Here is a 20,616-nt window from a genome sequence, read left to right as displayed (position 1 = left end):
GGAAGCAGACTTCCTCAGCAGACACGACCTACACCCGGGAGAGTAGGGACTTCATCCAGAAGTCTTCCAACTGTTGGTAAACCATTGGGAAAGGCCACAGGTGGACATGATGGCGTCCTGCCTAAACAAAAAACTAGATATTGCGCCAGGTCAAGGGACCCTCAGGCAATAGCTGTGGACGCTCTAGTGACACCGTGGGTGTACCAGTCGGTTTATGTATTCCCTCCTCTGCCTCTCATACCAAAGGTACTGAGAATAATAAGAAAATGAGGAGTAAGAACGATACTCGTGGTTCCGGATGGGCCAAGAAGAGCTTGGTACCCAGAACTTCAAGAAATGATATCAGAGGACCCATGGCCTCTACCGCTCAGACAGGATCTGCTACAGCAGGGGCCCTGTCTGTTCCAAGACTTACCGCGGCTGCGTTTGACGGCATGGCGGTTGAATTCCGGATCCTAAAGGAAAAGGGCATTCCGGAGGAAGTCATTCCTACGCTGATAAAAGCCAGGAAAGAAGTAACCGCAAACCATTATCACTATTATTATTTGGCGAAAATATGTTGCGTGGTGTGAGGCCAGGAAGGCCCCAACAGAGGAATTTCAGCTGGGTCGTTTTCTGCACTTCCTACAGTCAGGAGTGACTATGGGCTTAAACTTGGGTTCTATTAAGGTCCAGATTTCGGCTCTGTCGATTTTCTTCCAGAAAGAACTGGCTTCACTGCCTGGAGTTCAGACATTTGTAAAGGGAGTGCTACATATTCAGCCCCCTTTTGTGCCTCCTGTGGCACCTTGGGATCTCAACGTGGTGTTGAGTTTCTTAAAATCACATTGGTTTGAGCCACTTAAAACTGTGGATTTGAAATATCTCACGTGGAAAGTGGTCATGTTATTGGCCTTGGCTTCGGCCAGGCGTGTGTCAGAATTGGCGGCTTTGTCATGTAAAAGCCCTTATCTGATTTTCCATATGGATAGGGCAGAATTGAGGACTCGTCCCCAGTTTCTCCCTAAGGTGGTATCAGCTTTTCACTTGAACCAACCTATTGTAGTACCTGCGGCTACTAGGGACTTGGAAGATTCCAAGTTACTGGACGTAGTCAGGGCCTTAAAAATTTATATTTCCAGGACGGCTGGAGTCAGGAAAACTGACTCGCTTTTTATCCTGTAGGCACCCAACAAAATAGGTGCTCCTGCTTCTAAGCAGACTATTGCTCGCTGAATTTGTAGCACAATTCAGCTGGAGCATTCTGCGGCTGGATTGCCGCATCCTAAATCAGTAAAAGCCCATTCCACGAGGAAAGTGGGCTCATCTTGGGCGGCTGCCCGAGGGGTCTCGGCTTTACAACTTTGCCGAGCTGCAACTTGGTCAGGGGCAAACACGTTTGCTAAATTCTACAAATTTGAGACCCTGGCTGAGGAGGACCTTGAGTTCTCTCATTCGGTGCTGCAGAGTCATCCGCACTCTCCCGCCCGTTTGGGAGCTTTGGTATAATCCCCATGGTCCTTACGGAGTTCCCAGCATCCACTAGGACGTCAGAGAAAATAAGATTTTACTCACCGGTAAATCTATTTCTCGTAGTCCGTAGTGGATGCTGGGCGCCCATCCCAAGTGCGGATTGTCTGCAATACTTGTATGTAGTTATTGCCTTACTAAGGGTTATTGTTGAGCCATCTGTTGAGAGGCTCAGTTATATTTCATACTGTTAACTGGGCATAGTATCACGAGTTATACGGTGTGATTGGTGTGGCTGGTATGAGTCTTACCCGGGATTCAAAATCCTTCCTTATTGTGTCAGCTCTTCCGGGCACAGTATCCTAACTGAGGTCTGGAGGAGGGTCATAGTGGGAGGAGCCAGTGCACACCAGATAGTACCTAATCTTTCTTTTAGAGTGCCCGGTCTCCTGCGGAGCCCGTCTATTCCCCCATGGTCCTTACGGAGTTCCCAGCATCCACTACGGACTACGAGAAATAGATTTACCGGTAAGTAAAATCTTATTATTTTTACTAGGTAAGATTTTCTCTGAGCATTCTGCGTGCACATGTTTGACAGGTCCCTCTCTTCTCATATTAATATGTTCTACTGTACAATAGATGGCATTTTATAAACTCTTGCAAAATTTCCTGTAGTCTATTATTTATCAATTTCATAATCTGGTTTTCCATTGACAAGAGTGGGTGGTAGAGTTAAGAGAAAAGAACATTGTAATTTAGGGGGGTATTTATCAAAGGTTGGAGAGAGATAAATTTGTGAGAGATAAAGTACTAGCCATTCAGCTTCTACAGATGAGACCTTCCTCATCTCACCCATGACTGCTAATAACCGCGAGTGATTTGCTGAGAACAGTGTGCCTGTGGCAGGATCGCAGGGGTGCGTACGCTACCACGAACAGGTCGAATATATCTGTACGTTACATTTTACAGGCTATGTTTCAAAAATGACAGCTAGGGTGGTTACACATCAGGATGATGGACATTAGGGCAGATGGTCGGCCCCTATTCCCTTCGGCCTGGACCTTGCCCAATTGCCCATACACACCAGGAAGATTTAATGAATGATGACCAATCACTGTTCAGTCCTTCATTAATATGCACAGGATCACGTGCAATATCTTCCTGTTGACCATGTAGTACGGTCGACTGGAAGATGTCGCATGCAAGCCGCGGGAGTATGCAATCGTGGATACACACTGCACGATTTAGACAATTTGTCATGCCGGTACGGAAAATCGTCCCAACATCATGCTAGTCAGTGTGTACCATCTTTAGAAACTGATTGATTGGACTTTATCTCTCACAAATGTATCTTTCGCCAAGCTTTGAAAAATATTTATTTATTATTTATTAACAGGTTCTTACATATCGCAGCATATTCTGTTGCGCTTTACAATTAGAACAACAGTAAAAGGACAAACCTGGGGAACAACAGTAATAGTACAAAACTGGGTAAAAACAGACAGACATAGAGGTAGGAAGGCCCTGCTCGCAAGCTTACAATCTATAGGGAAATAGGCAATGATACACAAGGATAGATGCTACCTGTTGCATAATGGTCCCCCCAGATTGCTAGGTTCTTAATGGGTTGTATGATATGATCACTCAGCAATGTTGGCCAAGTGTCAGGAGGGTGTGAGAGTATAGAAAGACAAGATATGTTATGTTATGTGTACTGTACCGTGAAATACCCGCTAAAATAGAAACTTGAACGGTATCTTGCTATTAATTGTTCATAGAAGATGATAAGTTACGGAACTGATTTTCTCAAGAATGTTTTAATGGCCTATAAGTTTGGGTACTAAGGTTCCACAGAGCTAAGGAATGTTCCATAGCCTTCGTATAAATTCTTAGCAGACAACTTCAGAGTGGAGTGGATGTCTTTTGCACAGCTCAATGAACGAAACTTTGGTTTACAAACTTAAGGTGCATACACACGGAGCGATTTTGACTAAGAGCAATTTCGACTGAGCAATTTATCTTGAACTGGCAGTAGGCGATTTTGACTATCTGTACCAGCGATTTTGTACAAGTGATTTTGGCTACGGGCAATTTGGCTATGGGTGATTTTGACTATCTCATACTTTCCAGGAACATAGTGAAAATCGCCTTGCTTGCACAGTCTTTTTTTCCCCAGCAATAGCTCGCTGGAGCGATATGCACTAACTTTCTTAGCGATTTTGACTATATAGTCAAAATCACTGAGCCATATCGCTCCGTGTGTACACACCTTAAATTTCCAAATCTCTGCCAAATGATTAACTGTGGAAATAGCAGCTGGAATACCACAGCATATAGAGGAAAAAGACCAAAACACATGAATTAGTAATAGCCAGACATAGGAAGTTTATGAAAAAAAAGCATATTTTTGTTGGGGAGGGTCATATTTGATGATCATTAGTTTGGAACTATCTGTTCGGTCAAATTATGCCTATTAAGATTTCTTATTTCTGAGGCTCTGACATGCCATGGTACTGTATATGTAGCTTCTTATTCTTATTTTGCTTCTTTTTCTTGTGTATTTAAAGAAAAAGTATGAAATGTATTTAATAGAAAAGCCATCAATTTAATCTTTCACTGACTCTGGATTTCCCAGAGAATTTGAAGTCATATCCACCTGCAAGAAAGGAACTGAGTAGGGTGTATTACCGGTGTATGACTGTAGATGGCACTGTAGATTGGTGGTTCTCCAACTCGCTCCTCAGGACCCCAAACAGTTCATGTTTCCAGGTCACCTGGCAGGCGTATAGGTATATTCATTGACAAATTTTATAAGACAGGTGGAGCTAATTATTTCACTTGTGATTCTGGGAGGTGTATATATCCTTATACACAAAGAATTCCTAGGATATAAAAATAACTGGATATCAAGTAATTCTGGCCAAACTAGCCTATTAAGATACATAATATATGGCTATGGACTGCCTATACATTTATGAACTTTAAGAATAATTTGGAGACATACAGTTTATCAGTATCAATCGAGGTGTCTTTCAGCTTTTTTAAAGTGCCATACATGCATAATTTATGTATATAAATGTGATTATTTTTATCTATATTCACTTTTTAATATATCTAATAAATGTGATTGGAATTTAAGCGCTCTCTATTAAGTACCTTATATTACACATACAGTATGTATTTTTTTTTTTGTAGCAAAAAATACTGTTGACATATCATTTGTATATAGGGCCTAGGGGGTAATTCTGAGTTGATCACAGCAGGAACTATGTTAGCAGTTGGGCAAAACCATGTGCACTGCAGGGGAGGCAGATATAGCGTGCAGAGAGAAATAGATTTGGGTGGGTTATTTTGTTTCTGTGCAGGGTAAATACTGGCTGCTTTATTTTTACACTGCAATTTAGATTGCAGATTAAACACACCACACCCAAATCTAACACTCTCTGCACATTTATATCTGCCCCCCCCCCCCCCCTGCAGTGCACATGGTTTTGCCCAACTGCTAACAAATTTGCTGCTGCGATCAACTCAGAATTAGGCCCCTAATTCTGAGTCAATCGCAGCAGCAATTTTGTTAGCAGTTGGGCAAAACCATGTGCACTGCAGGAGGGGCAGATATAACATGTGCAGAGAGATTAGATTTGGGTGGAGTGTATTCAAACTGAAATCTAAATTGCAGTGTAAAAACAAAGCAGCCAGTATTTACCCTGCACAGAAACAAAATAAACCACCCAAATCTAACTCTCTCTGCAAATGTTATATCTGCCCCCCCTGAAGTGCACATGGTTTTGCCCAATTGCTAACAAACTTGCTGCTATGATCAACTCGGAATGACCCCCATAGTACACTGTTTTCTAACGTAATACATTTTATTACATATTTGAATCAATTAGTGAAGTAAGTTAACTTTAAATATTGGTAACTATATGAAAAAAGGTAATATAATTGTGACAAAAAATAATGGACCTTTTGGCATGTATGTTTGCATATTTTGGGCATTTTATTTGCATATTTTTTACAGTTTTGGCTACACATTGCATGATTATTTTGGGCAATATATTTTGCATTACTTTCTATGTCTGCCAATAGCAAACTGTTCCAGGGAGAAATTGTGCCTAATAAGACTGATGATACAAAATTTCAGACATAGACATTGGGCTTTACATTGCTAAACATTGGGATAGCACTTTACGCGCTCTTTCAGATTGACCATTTATCTGCACAGGTTGAACAGAAAGATACATTGATATGCTGTAAGTTGATTGGCGGAAGGTACACAATGTATGCAAGCATGCAATTAAGCATTTTTTGTTGAGCTCAGGTTATTTAACCCACAGGTTCTCAAACTTGGTCCTCAGGACCCCACACAGTCAGCTTGTCATAGTAATGTGACTCGACTGTCACTTACTAATGCCGGTTACACTACAAATGTGTCCCGCTACAGCTTTGCTGCATATAGCAGCATGCTGTATTGGTATCACAATGCTAATGCATCTCGGCATGCTGCCAGCTCCCGCATCACAGCTGGAGCCCATAGACTTCAATGGGCGATGGGCACATGCGATAGGGATGGCCATTGGTGGGTTACCCATCTATGGTCACTATCGATGGTGCCATTGATGGGTAACATTGATAATGTAAAACTATCTGCAAGGTAACCATCAATGGTTTCACCCATCGATGTTCACTCCTGCTTTACAATTCTGTAGGCTGTGGGCCAATGAAAGCCTGGGACGGAGCTTAGTTGGAGTGTCAGGTGTGGAGCCAAGCTCTGTGTCACAGTACTTTGTATAAAAAAATATTTGTTGCTTGTGCATCACCGATGGTGGGAAACTATCTGCTTCTCCCCCATCAATGGCAAAAGTATTCAGCATTGGTCATTGACCATCAATGATTTTGAATCACCGATGGTCAATGGCCATCCATAGCATGCGCCCGCCAGCTGCCATTGAACTTAATGCATAGTAAGAGAGTACGCATAGCGTTCACCCCGCTATGCTGCGACTCATGTGCTGCACACAATATAAAAGTACACATCTGTATATTGTTCATTATATCAACAAACAATATCTGGCGAGTACATCAAAGGTGTGTACAACTGATATGTCTGTGAACAACATCATTCACAGACAAATTGCATCATCCCTTCAGCACAACCAATGTCGATGTATGTTGCAGATATAACATCTGGCTGTCTGTATGGCCGACCTACCGACCACACGATAAATCAGCAGCATTAGTCATTGAACATGACGTCACAAAGTGAGCAGGCAAATACAAATCACTGCTGCTAGACATATCAAGTAGCGGATTGGTTGAGTGTGTATGCACAAGATCGTTTGGGCATTCACCTTGCCAATTGTTACATCAGTTGGCGTATAGGCCAATCCGTCATCCAGGTTTATACCCAATGTAAATTACTACAGTAGTATATGTTTTACTGATGTATGTGGTCTCCTACTGTTAAATGCCAGCAGTAGTAATGTATCTCATGGCTTGAGATACTATGTCACACAGCACCCTATGCCACAATTTCCCCCCACTGAAGGCACCATAATGTCTAGTCAGTGCCTGCACTCCTGGAGCCCAGCTCTACCCTCTCTAGACCTGGGCAACAGCTATTAGACCTTTTAGGGATTCTGTAGTTTGAGAGTTTCATCCTCTTTCCTCTGAGCATCCCCTGCTGAGAGAGTGCTACACTGTCTGGACTCCTGCACACAATGGAGTGTATATGATCAGATTACCTGCAGGTCCACAGATAACCTGTTTACTACTTACTGTATCATTACATACTCATCCTAATCAGATCTGATTATACAGTCAGGGGACTTAGATTACAAATGGGCTTCTATAACCATATTATATAACTAAATGTATTTCAATTAACAATTATACACACATTAAACACAGCAGTCTTTAACCAAATGAACAACATATTCCAAATATAACAGATACAGTATAAGAACAACATGACCCAATACAATATTGCTAATAACATTTCAGGAAGTTATATACATGAAACATACAAAATGACAATAAATAGATCTCATAAAACAGCACTAGTGTCATTGCGCATGTGACAGTACCAGTACTATTAACACTACATATGTGATGTGTTAGGTTACATCAGGTCAGTAGTGGAGTCCATGGGTGGGACCGGGGCTAGGAAAGTAAATATTTGTGTTACTTAATACTGTGTGACAGGATGTGCTGGCTGAGCAAAGTGAGAGTCCCCCTTGTGTCGACATAATCTAGTAGGCACAGGGTTCCAAATGTTCTCTATAAATTCTCTACCTGTTGGAGATTAAACTAGGCCACTGGTAGCAGGGATGGATAAGAAGGCATAGGCATGTGGGGTAGCAGCAGTGGTGGTGGTGGTGGTGGTGGTGGGGGGGGGGCGGTTGGGGGTTGGGATGGGGCACCACTACATAATGATGTCACTATCGTGGAGTGTAAGCTCCACCACCAGCATAGTGGTTCCATAGCAAATTTATGCTCATGTAGACAATATACATAATGCATAACTGGTCACGGGGGCAGTTCCCTGCCCGATACATTACTGACACTCTACTTACAAGGAGCCTCCAGGAATATTCTCTACCAGAGGAGAGCTACCTCAAAAAGGTAAAAGATGGCTCATATTACAGTGTTAGAGAATCACCTGTTGCCTATATGGAATACAATCTAGGATGGGTAAAAACACGATTTAATAAAATAAGCCTGGAGCCCTGGACCCTATTAGACTAAGGTAACCGGTGAATTTTCAGTTGTTGTAGAACTACAAGTTCCATCATGACAACAACTGGAAAGAAATGCTGTGACTTGCAGTTCAGTAAAGGGTGCCCAAACCAGCTTAAATGTACAGTAGTTTTAGGGTGGCTTTGTTTACAGAACCCCAGGTGAGTTGGCTCTCGTTTTGGAAATACATAAATCTATGATCCAAAGTGGTGCTAAAATCATGTAGTGCAGGACCTCCAGAACAGAGATGCCATGCCTTGGCTTACCGTATGTTTGCAAAATGTACGTAACAGATCACTGCAGTTCTATTAAATGTTGGATGGAAATCTCTTTTGCTGGTCCATTGCAGTGTGCTGGGGAAATTTGTTCTGGTTTTTTTTTCTAGCCTAGCTTTACCCTTACATTGCATGCACCTATGATGGGCCAATAAACTGATTGAACAATTACCATTCAGTATATTTCTAACCTCTATGATAACCACTCATGCTAAAACCACCTGAACTGTGGCACTACCCACATATTGAGTTTTCTACCATGCCTGATCTTGCTCCTTCAAATCCTTAAACTCTTTATGAAAATACATCTATCTATTAGAACCTACCCTACTCCTACCTATGCTACTCACAGTGGTATACATAACCTTCTCATATTTACTCTGAAGCACACTCACTCTTGTTTTATTTGTGCCCTTCTCCCACTAGACTCTAAGCTCTCTTATGAGCTTCAGGAGGTTCATCCCTATCCCTATGTTGCACATCTGTATTTACAGTATTTTGTCTATACTGTACCTCACTACTCCATGTGTGCCATGTTTGCCACTCTGTCTTGAACTGTCGAGCACTTACTTGCAGTATAAACAACACAACAATAATAATAATCTCATTTAAAAGGCTCAATCCAATTAGGTGCAATTTGTTGACTACAAGATCGCAATTCACGTACTCGCATACTTTGCAGCATAACTTGCAACCTGTTGCAGCAAATTGTGACCTTAAGAACTCAGGTAATTCAGTTGGTCAAGAGTTGGCACCATTACCGTGCGATTACCATTGATTGTTGTAAACACATTGGAGTTACTTCCCACCAACTCGCACCTAATCGGATTCACCACCCAATACATATTGATAATGACTAGAATTGAATGTTTAGCAAAACTAAACTTGTAGGCTTTAAGAAACCTAGATTATCTTTATGAATTGGTGTACTACTGTACTACTTTGATTTTGTATATGAACAGAAAATGGATATTTCTTCCTATTAAGCACTTGTATTTGATTTACATTTAAAACCACAAGTGAAGCTGCTGGTCTATGGCATTTGGTTGCAGCATTCAGGAGGCCATAGGAGGTCACTCAGCCAAACATAAAAGGTTGTGTTTGCAGGATCTTGCCATTTAGAACTTGAGTAATATTATTAGAGTTATTGTAGAAAGTGTCTTCATTTTCAGATCCAATTCTTTTGTTGAAGTACATTTAAAAATGAATAGCATCATGGGCAAATATGATTTCAGTAGGTTTGAGGCCTTAAGTAGAAAAACTGCAAATAAATGACTTAATGGTGGTTTAATCTGAATCTTTCTTTGTGTATACAGATAGTGAAAAAGCTGTTTTAAAAAATCACCATGCTCAAAATAATCCTCCACAATGGAATACTATAGAAACTTCCAGAACCAGCAAAGAGCCTATAGAAGATATTAACTCACCAGAGCAGTAAGTACTTTTCATATTACTAGAAAACTTGTGAAACTTGACATTTAGAAACGTGAGTTTTGTTTTAATTGTGTATATAGATCTGATGGTTTTATTTAATACAGGTTGAGTATCCCATATCCAAATATTCCGAAATACGGAATATTACGAAATACGGACTTTTTTGAGTGAGAGTGAGATAGTGAAACCTTTGTTTTTTGATGGCTCAATGTACACAAACTTTGTTTAATACACAAAGTTATTAAAAATATTGTATTAAATGAGCTTCAGGCTGTGTGTATAAGGTGTATATGATACATAAATGAATTGTGTGAATGTAGACACACTTTGTTTAATGCACAAAATTATAAAAAATATTGGCTAAAATTACCTGCAGGCTGTGTGTATAAGGTGTATATGAAACATCAATGCATTCTGTGCTTAGATTTAGGTCCCATCACCATGATATCTCATTATGGTATTCAATTATTCCAAAATACGGAAAAATCCGATATCCAAAATACCTCTGGTCCCAAGCATTTTGGATAAGGGATACTCAACCTGTATGAACATTAAAAGAGTTTGACTAGGGCAAGAAGTGTGGTTGGGACGTGCGGTGAGCTAAATGGCTCAGGAGGCACTGTCTAGCACCAGAGCCAGATTTACACGCAATATATGAGCCAAATGGTGCATGTGGGTGTTATACACAGGTGCAGAGGTATGAACTCCTGGAAATTTGCTGAGTTTTGATCAGAGATGTGCGGAAAAGATTGGCAGGTGAGGCACTGCCTCACCTGCCATAGACTTTTTACTCCAGAGTTTTGGCTCTAAAAATGATTAGAATAATGCAATGAAGATATTTCTAACATATTCTTTGTATTTTTCATATACATTAAACAGTAAAAACTCTGGCACAAACGTAAGTATAACAGGAGAGTCTCTGCCTCACCTGCCTCACTCCACCGCACGGGTTTGGAAATCTTCGTGGGGCTTGTCCATGCAAACTATGGGGTTGATCACTCGCTAGCTGTTTTTTGCAGCGCTGCGATAAGACAGTCGCCGCCTGTAGGGGAGTGTATTTTCGCTTGCAAGTGTGTGAACGCTTGTGTAGCCGAGCGGTACAAAAAAGTTTTGTGCAGTTTCTGAGTAGGTTTGAACTTACTCAGCCGCTGCGATCACTTCAGCCTGTCCGGTCACAGAATTGACGTCAGGCACCCGCCCTGCAAATGCTTGGACACGCCTGCGTTTTCCCAACCACTCCCTGAAAACAGTCAGTTGACACCCATAAACGCCTTCTTCCTGTCAATCTTCTTGCCATCGGCTGTGCGAATGGATTATTTGTTAAATCCATCGCCCAGCACCGATCCGCTTTGTACCCGTACTACGCGCCTGCGCATTGTGGTGCATGCGCAGTTTTGCTGAGTTTTGACCTGATCGCAGCGCTGCAAAAAATAGCTAGCATGCGATCTGGTTGGAATGACCCCCTATATTGCTATACAATGTGTTATTCAGACACTCTTCCTTCAGAAATAATATCCTGACCATCCAGTTGTTCCTCCTTCAGTCAGTGAAAAATATCATGGTATATTTGGATCCCGCGAAGTCTGAGTGTACTGTGCCCCAATATTTCTGTTGCCTTGCCTGGGAGGCAGGCTGAATTGTAGTGTAAAGGGTTTTGTGTGTTAGGATATGGTGGGTCATTCTGACCCGATCTCACGCTGCAGTTTATCGCAGCGGTGCGATCGGGTCAGAACTGCGCATGCGCCAAAATACACACTGAGGAGTATGCAAACATAGGTTACTATGAACCTCAAAACATACAGGAAACAAAGTCAATGAAAAATTCTTTAAATACATCAACAGCAAGAGATTAAAGAAGGAGAGTATAGGCCTTCTAAAAGACAAGTTGGGAGTCTTAATCAAAAATGATAATGACAGCGGAAAAACTAAATTAGTTTTTCTTTCAACGGTATTTACAAGTGAGGACCAAATTCAGGGACTAACACACAATCTCAATAATGAAAATGTCCCACTGATAAGTGCTTATTTAAGTGAGGAGGTAGTCTGGGACCGATTAAAAAATTTAAAGATTAATAAGTCACCGGGTCCCAATGGAATTCACCCAAGGGTTCTAATGGAGCTTCACTCTGAACTTGCAAGACCGCTATTTTTTATCTTTTAAGATTCAGTTATATCAGGTATGGTTCCCAAAGACTGGCGTATAGCGGAAGTGGTGCCTATATTCAAAAAGGGAAGTAAAGCTGAACCTGGTAATTATGGACCAGTTAGTCTTACATCTATAGTGGGGAAAGTATTAGAAGGTATTCTAAGGGATAGTATTCAGAAGTTCCTTGAAGCCAATAAGGTCATTAAAAGGAATCAACATGGATTTGTGAAGGACAGATCCTGTCAAACCAACTTACTTGGCTTTTATGAAACAGTAAGTGCGAACCTTGATTAGGTAAGGAGGTGGATGCAATCTTTTTAGACTTTGCCATAGCTTTCGACACTGACCACACATGTGACTTATCTATAAGCTACAAGAAATAGGGCTAGGAAGCACAATATGCACTTGGGTCAAATATTGGTTAGATAATAGGGAGCAGCGCATTGTGGTTAATGGATTATTTTCAAATTGGACTGAAGTGCTAAGTGGTGTGCCACAAGGCTCGGTACTAGGACCACTATTGTTCAACATTTTCATTAATGACCTAACAGCAGGTCTAGAGAGCATGGTGTCAATTTTTGCAGACGATACCAAATTGTGTAAGGTTTTAAATATGGAGGAGGATGCTGAGTCTCTTCAGAATGACTTAGTTAAACTAGAAGCATGGGCAGCCAAATGGAGAATGTGCTTCAATACAGACAAGTGTAAGGTAATGCACTGTGGTAGCAAGAACATAAATAACACCTACATACTAAATGGAGTAATATTAGGGGATTCTGTACTGGAAAAGGACTTAGGTGTTCACATAGATAGTAAACTAAGCAGCAGTACCCAAAGTAGTAATGCAGCAAAGAAGGCTAAAAAGATATTAGCATGCATAAAACGGGGAATTGATGCAAGGGACAAGAGTGTTATACTCCCATTATATAAATCACTAGTGAGGCCACATCTTGAATACTGTGTACAATTTTGGGCACCATACTACAAAAAGGATATCCTGAAGCTAGAAAAGGTTCAGAGGCTGCTGGCCAAACTAATTTAAGGGCATGGAGACACTGGAATACGAGGAAAGGCTTGCAAGGCTATGCATGTTTACACTGGAAAAGAGGAGACTAAGAGGGGACATGATCAACATCTAAAAATATATAAGAGGACAATACACAGAGCTTGCACAGGGCCTGTTTTTGGTAAGATCAGCACAGAGGACACATGGACGCTCGCTTAGGTTAGAGGAGAGGAGATTCTGCACAATGCGGCGTAAAGGTTTTTTCACAGTAAGGACAATACATGTTTGGAATTCTCTGCCTGAGGGAGTTGTAATGGTGGACTCAGTCAACACCTTAAAAATGGGTTAGATAAATTCCTAATGGATAAGGATATCCTGGGTTATGGTGCATAGTCACGCACTATAGTTACTATAAAAAGAGGAATAAAACACAATGGGTGACATCAGCATCAGACAAAATTTAGACCAAAATAATCCTGCATAGGAGACCACAAATAGGTTGAACTCAATGGACAAATTGTCTTTTTTCAACCTTAGATACTATGTTACTATGTTACTATGTGTGTAGCAGCTGCAAATCTGTCAGTTCTGCTTTCAGCATTGATTAGCACCTGGATCCGGCTGCTCCCTTCTGTTGTTCTCGTTTCCTAGCAACTGATCACCTGGACCTCATTACCTGCAACTCCAGCCTGACTATCATGTGATTGGTCAGTCTCCCTTTAACTAGGGAGTATCCACATACCACCATGCCAGTGATAGAGTTTCAGTTTCAGAGAGTGTCAGTATCTAGTCTGGACTCCTTAGAGCCTGTTTCTGCGAGCTCAGCACGTGGCCATTGCATGCTGTGCAAGTTCCCAGGCTCCTGTGTCCTGGGAACTGATCCCAGTATTCCTGCCAGTCTTGCACCCAGTTCTTCTTGGACCTGTATCTGCAATTCTATATCCAGCATGTCCTTCTGCCTTGGAATCCCTGCTTCAAGTTATCAGTGCACCATTCCAGCCAGTATTGCACCTTGCCTCAGTAATCCAGCACCTTTCCAGTTTTGCAAACAGCAGTCTAATCACACAGACCTTTCTGCAAGTTCATCTCCATTCAGTACCTGCAATTCTGTATCCAGACTACAAACTCCTGTGAATCCTGCCAAATTCCAGCTCTGATATCCAGAACTTACAGCCTGCAAGTTTAAGTTTCCCTCTGTATTCCAGCTCAGCTCTCATCAAACCTGCCTGCCATTAGCCCTGCTGTGTCAGTCACTCTGCAATTAACCCCTGCCTTACCAGCTGCATTTCTCCAGGTAAATTATTCTGTTAATACCTTGTAGAATCCTGTGCTGATACCAGGTGACCCAGGCAGGGGGCCGCAACCTGCACATCGGGGGCAGCGAAGCCCAAATCCCCTTGCGGGGTTCTCTGGTGAACACTTCCCGGTATGTTAGACTCTGCGCCCCTCTTCTGGGTCGTGCCAACCAGCTGGTTTCTGCTTCTAGTATACAGGGGTTTTCTAACAGTCAAGCAGTGATTGGACAGAGTGGAAGTCAGCAATTGATAAAGAACTGTCAGCAATAAATGCTAAGAGTACATGGACTATGGTTGATAGACCAAGTAACCGTAAAACGATTTTAGAACAAGTGGGTTTTCTGCAAGAAGTTGAATGCAGATGAGACAGTAGCTCATTATAAAACCTGCCTTGTTGCCAAGGGATATACCCAAAAGTATGGAATCGATTACAGAGAGGTCTACTTACCAGTTGCAAGGTATAGCACAGGTTAGTGATTGCTTTTGCTACACTACATGATTTACTGCTATATCAACTAGACTTTGATTCCGCATTCCTTAATGGAGAATTGATTGAGGAAATTTATATGGAACCACCTGAACGTTTATGATACGGACATATTCCAAATTGGGAAAGTTTGTCTCTTAAAGAAGTCGCTATATGGCTTCAAGCAAAGTAGACGTTGCTGGTATGTTAAGTTGAATGCAGCGTTACTAGAAATTAACTTTGTTAGGTCAGAGACTGATCACTGCCTATACTACAAAATCATCAACGAAATGTTGTTTATCATAGCTGTCTATGTGGATGATTTACTTTTGGCAGGTTAAGAAGATCACATCACTGATGTCAAGCACCAGCTTAAACAAAGCTTCAAGTTGAAATATCTAGGCCCTGCAAAACATCTATTAGGTATTTAAATTGTACAAAACCTGCAGGAGGGAACTGTCACAATTGACCAACAAACATACATTGAGGCAATAATTTCCAAGTACGGAATGACAGATGCAAAACCAGTAAGTTTTCCTATTGATAAAAGTACAAAGATGGTCAAGGCCATGTCACCAAGCCAGTTTGCAAATAATCCTGGAAGACAACACTGGATTGCAGTAAAGAGAATACAAAGGTACCTCAAAGGTACAAGTTCACTAATGCTGATATTTACAAGATCATCAGATACGCTGACTGGGTATCAGATGAGGATGATAGACGTTCTTATATTGGATACCTGTTTGCACTGGCAGGCGCAGCCGTAAGATGGGCAAGTAGGAAACAACCCACAGTTGTTCTTTCTACAACAGAGGCAGAGTACATGGCGCTCACAGAAACTTCAAAAGAAGCGCTTTGGATAAGAGAGACTTTATGCAAATTCCTTACCACAGTGAGATCGTCAACATAAAGTGATGTAATGCAGGCTATAGAGGATCAGTGAAGTAGAGCAGGATGTAGGAGGGGTCAGTGATGTAGTGCAGGGTATTAGGGGTTTTAGCATGGTAGTGCAGAGATGTGCTGTGAAGGGATGTAATGGATAGTATGGATAGTTCAGAAATAATGCAGCATATAGCAGTGGCATGTGGTGGGGCAGTGGCATGCAGTGGGACGAGGCAGGTGGAGCAGAGCCTTTCCTATCATACTAATGTTTAAAACCGAGTTTTGACTATATAAAGTATATGAAAAATACAGTGAATATATTTCAAATATCAGTTTTTTTATTCTTCTAATGATTTTTATAGTCAAATCTCTAGAGTAAAAAGTCTATGACAGTTGAGGCAGTGCCTACCTTTTCCGCACACCTTCGGTCAAATCTCACCAAATTTCCAGCAGTATATACTGCTGCACCTGTGTATAATGCCCACATGCACCCATGGGTTCATATATTGTGTGTAAATCTGGCTCTGGTAGTAGCCAGTGCCTCCTGAGCCATTTACCTCACTGCACATCCCTGCGGTGGGGTGAGGCAGAGCCTTTCCAGTCATACTAATGTGTAAACCAGAGGTTTGACTATATAAAGTATATGAAAAATACAAATAATATATTATAAATATCTTCTTTTTATTATTCTAATGATTTTTATAGTCAAATCTCTGAAGTAAAAAGTCTATGACAGGTGGGGCAGTGCCTACCTTTTCCGCACATCTCTGATCAAAACTCACCAAATTTCCAGCAGTATATACTGCCCACATGCACTCTTTGGCTCATAAATTGTGTGTAAATCTGGCTCTGGTACTAACCAGCGCCTCCTCAGCCATTTACCTCACCGCACATCTCTAGCGTATAAATAGGACAGGAATATTTTAAAATATGGAGTGGTCAGCGAAAGTACAGCTCTTAATATAGAAACATAGAATTTGACAGCAGATAAGAACCACTTGGACCATCTAGTCTGCCAGAAAGCCAGAGGAGAACAGATATAAATTGATCCCTCTTCACGCTCTGAGAACATTCCATACAAATGAACAGGTCTTTCTGTACAGTTTAGAAACTATAAATTATTGCCAGTAGCAATGGAGAGCTGTTTCCAGAGAAGGGAAGGGAAGGGTAGAGCCTCAGAAGTAGAAGGTACATGCCCTAATATGTATTGTCCTCACCCCATCTCATTTTAGTAAGATCAATTGTTTAGAGGTATGGAAATCTTGGTCATAATCTGAATTTAGCAGTTAATGAAGATAATCTAAAATAAATACACCAAAGTCTAACTATTCGGTAGCGAAATATGGCAAACCACTTACAGTACAAGCAACTGTGTGGGACTCATTAACAAGTATACAATACTTTTTATTGCAGCTGATTCAATGCAATCACCATTATAAAAAACCATGTTGCATTGCAAGTCATGCATATACAAAAGTTTCATGCATGCAGGGAAATACTGTTCTTGCATGCTGTAAACACCTATTGTGCTGTTCTGTTTTATAATGCATTGTAGAGTTGGGCTAGATCCTACAAACCCTACCCCACCACACTCTACCACATTGTGCTTTTTATGTTTCCATCTGAAGCACAATGTGGTTTCTGAGTGCACAGCTTGTACCCAGCAGATGGATTTTCCTCTAACTCTAAGGGGTATATTAATTTAAATATGAGTTCTACCCTGAAAAATAAGAATCCTTATCACAGCAAAATCGCATGTGGCAAGGATTCTTGTTCCTCTTGAATATAGCATTCTTTTCCGGGAGTCCAAGACTGGAGAATAGGCAAATACACTTACAACTTTATAATTGTCACATTGTGACTGATTCAGATGCAGACACTAATGCAACTGTAGCTGCGATTCTGTACACACATTGCCATATTGACAGCCATGTAGGCCCTGGACAAAGCAATGCACTTGGGCCCCTACCCACCAATTAACGGGAATAAAAATGTAATGAAATAGAGAAAACTAGGTAGGATAAACAGAAGGTGGAAATGAATATCCCCCCCCCCCACAAAAAAAAAACCATCCTGTGTTTGCCCCTGCACACCATGTCCACATCCTCTTTTCCATCATTCTTTTTCCCTCACACTCCAGTCTCATCTTCCTCTAACCTCACATGTTGGCTACATCCTTCTCTTCATCATCCTCCTTCCCTCACCTTCCCCCCAGCCCCATAATCCTTCCTTACCTCACAGTGGGGCCTGCCTCAGCCGATGTCAGAGAGAGGGGTGCAGTGTTCTTTACTGGAATTATACTATACAATATACCTCAAGATAACCACTGTCATACAAAATAGCAAATGCAAATATAAAAGTAACTGGTACTGTGCTCAGAAAAGGATAAAAGTGGACCCAAGGTTTACAGTAACTTCCACATTCTGGACATGTCAAGTGACGCCTATTTTATCAATTGCTAAAACTATTACATGAATTTCTTTCTGTTTATGAAACTAATTGCGCACTGTAATAAAATAGGCACTATATTATGTCTTTATATATACATATTAATACATCATGAAGTCTATGTCTAAACTGAGTCATAAGAAGGAGTTATATGCACTGTATTAAAAAAAATTGGGAAATTCAAAGATGTTATTTCATTTTCTTTTTTTGCATTTCTTAACAGTATACAGCGACGGCTATCGTTACAACTACCCATTCTCCATCACGCCTACTTGCCATCAATAGGTGGCATAGATGCAAGCTGTGCCAGCCCGTGTGTAAGCCCCAGTGGCAGTCCTCGGCACAGACATGTGCAGCCTTCCTTTCAAGTCATGGTCTCTGGCCTGTAGGAATGGGTGAATCAGGCTTCCTAGACTACTCCTGTAATTTCTCAAGAGAGACTCAACTGCACATTCTGATATAGAACCTTTGCTACACACATAACATTTGCTCTTAATTTATAGAGACAGAGGAATTCTAAGGATGTCATCCTGGGAGGCCGATTCCAACCAGCATGGGCTAGAAGCAAGTTAGAGAGATGCACAGAGTTATACCTGGAGCCTTATTTGTGGAGTGTTTGTTCCTTTACTCAGAGGACTCGGATAAAATAATTCTTCCCAAAACTCAACGAGCAAAAGAACAAGGGTACGGAATTCTGAATCTTGCACAAAGGAGAAGAAGAAATTCAGAAAAGTTACTTTTTAAATCCAACTCACAATGCTACGAATATGGCTGCTATGAACTTTGGTTAGTACACTTTATACACATGTAAAAACCTAAAATAATAAAATTAAAATAAAATAGAATAATAAAAAAAAGTGGAGACAGCACAGCTAGGAATTATTTGCAGAGAATCATACACGGGTTTGCACAAATCTGCTGAAATGCTGAACATGTCCTATTACGATAAGTTCTGCTTGTGTTTTACATGTCAGATAATACACGGCAGACAAAATAAGAGCATCATTACAAATGATCCCTCAGGTGACAGCGAGACATGCAGTATTACCAAGGTTTTGTCTCTGTAACTGAACTAAGCTGTTTTTACAATGGTAGAATATATTTACAGAAGCAGTATGGAGTCATTTGGAAACCAAGGTTTTACTGTACTGAGCCAGAACAATTGCAGCACAGCACTTCTGAGAATCTGGGAACAGCCATGTTCCTGCGCTCGCCATTTTGGGACTATGTTTTATCAAGGTTTCTGTATTTTTTGTAATGCACAGAACTGAGCGACTTGCAGGCTTCAGACCTAGTAAATAGCTTATATGTCACAAGATGGATGATTTGTCACAATTTGTGTTTGATTTGTTCCATACAGTGCCACAGAAAAAGTACAATAAAACCAAGTTACAATGGATTCAGGTTCTTTAGGCTCTTTGACACTGATGAGAATAATTTCAACAATATATACTGTTGCGCCGGAATTGTGTTAAATTTTCTTTCTCCATAAATTCAGCCAATCCCTAAGTATTTTGTCTCATTTTCAGAGAGCTATATGAAATTAACACTCCATTTTCTGAAATAAAGGTCTTGATATGTCAGACAAGATTATAGTTCTTTACAATTTTTTTTATTATGTTGTATGTACAGTATATAAACACCTGAATTCTTAAATTGTTAAATACACCAAAATAATGGATAAGCATTGTGAAAAATATATATATTTGGGATACATCATATCCTATATGATGTTCAGTAATAATTATCATGATATGAGCCATTAATGTTTAAAAGTAGAAACTGTCTTACCAATTATATATATATATATATATATATATATATATATAGTACTGTACTATATAAGGCGTATTATTTTATACGAAGGTGGACATAGCACAGATGTACTGTGACCCTCAGCTAGTTCTTGGAAATCTATCATCTAATAATGATGCTTGATTATCCATTATTCATCGCCCCTGTGGACACAGTGGTGGATCTAAACTTATGTGGGGTGGTTTATCAATTACTCGTGAATACTCCCCTTTCTCCACCTCTGATAATACATATAAGACCACAACACTTATATCTATGGATGAAGAGAAGTGTGATGGCGATCGCGGCTGCACTGCATGTTGTGGGGAGGTAGATAGTGGCTACACAGCTTGCCTGGTAAGAGGGTCATCGAGGCAAGTGGAACATCGGAGCTACATTGTTCTTCCCCCATCCCCCTGCCTGTATCCTACTCTGTGGACATTGTCTCCTTAGAATGAATGGAAATAGGGTTCTATAATCAATTTATTACTGTATATAAAGCTGGGTACATACTGGAACAATGTCACATCAAAATGCCATTTTGGTGTGACATATCGCTTACATCGCTCAATGTGTACCCAGAATTGTGCGCTTCCACGGTCGCATGCAACAGACGCTTGGTTTGATGTGCTGCACATCAAACCAAGCGTTCATCGCAAGTGACCTGTGTTATTTTAATGAAG

The 20,616-nt window shown here is 40.8% G+C and overlaps 1 protein-coding gene across 3 annotated transcripts in view; it reads left to right on the top strand.

Annotated features, from left to right (window-relative positions):
• Positions 1–19,538, top strand: part of GABBR2 (gamma-aminobutyric acid type B receptor subunit 2) — a 1,221,295-nt gene extending 1,201,757 nt beyond the window's left edge. For all 3 annotated transcript variants that reach the window (XM_063922929.1, XM_063922931.1, XM_063922932.1), the window contains 2 exons: positions 9,779–9,896; positions 18,363–19,538. In XM_063922929.1, the coding sequence (XP_063778999.1) occupies positions 9,779–9,896; positions 18,363–18,528 (284 nt within the window). In that variant the 3' untranslated portion in view covers positions 18,529–19,538. The remainder of the gene's footprint in view (positions 1–9,778; positions 9,897–18,362) is intronic.
• Positions 19,539–20,616: the final 1,078 nt, after the last annotated feature.

This window comes from Pseudophryne corroboree, chromosome 5, assembly GCF_028390025.1.
Source record: "Pseudophryne corroboree isolate aPseCor3 chromosome 5, aPseCor3.hap2, whole genome shotgun sequence".
Lineage (NCBI taxonomy): Eukaryota > Metazoa > Chordata > Amphibia > Anura > Myobatrachidae > Pseudophryne > Pseudophryne corroboree.
The sequence above is the reverse complement of the archived record's forward strand: the minus strand, read 5'-3'. Positions and strand labels throughout refer to the sequence as shown.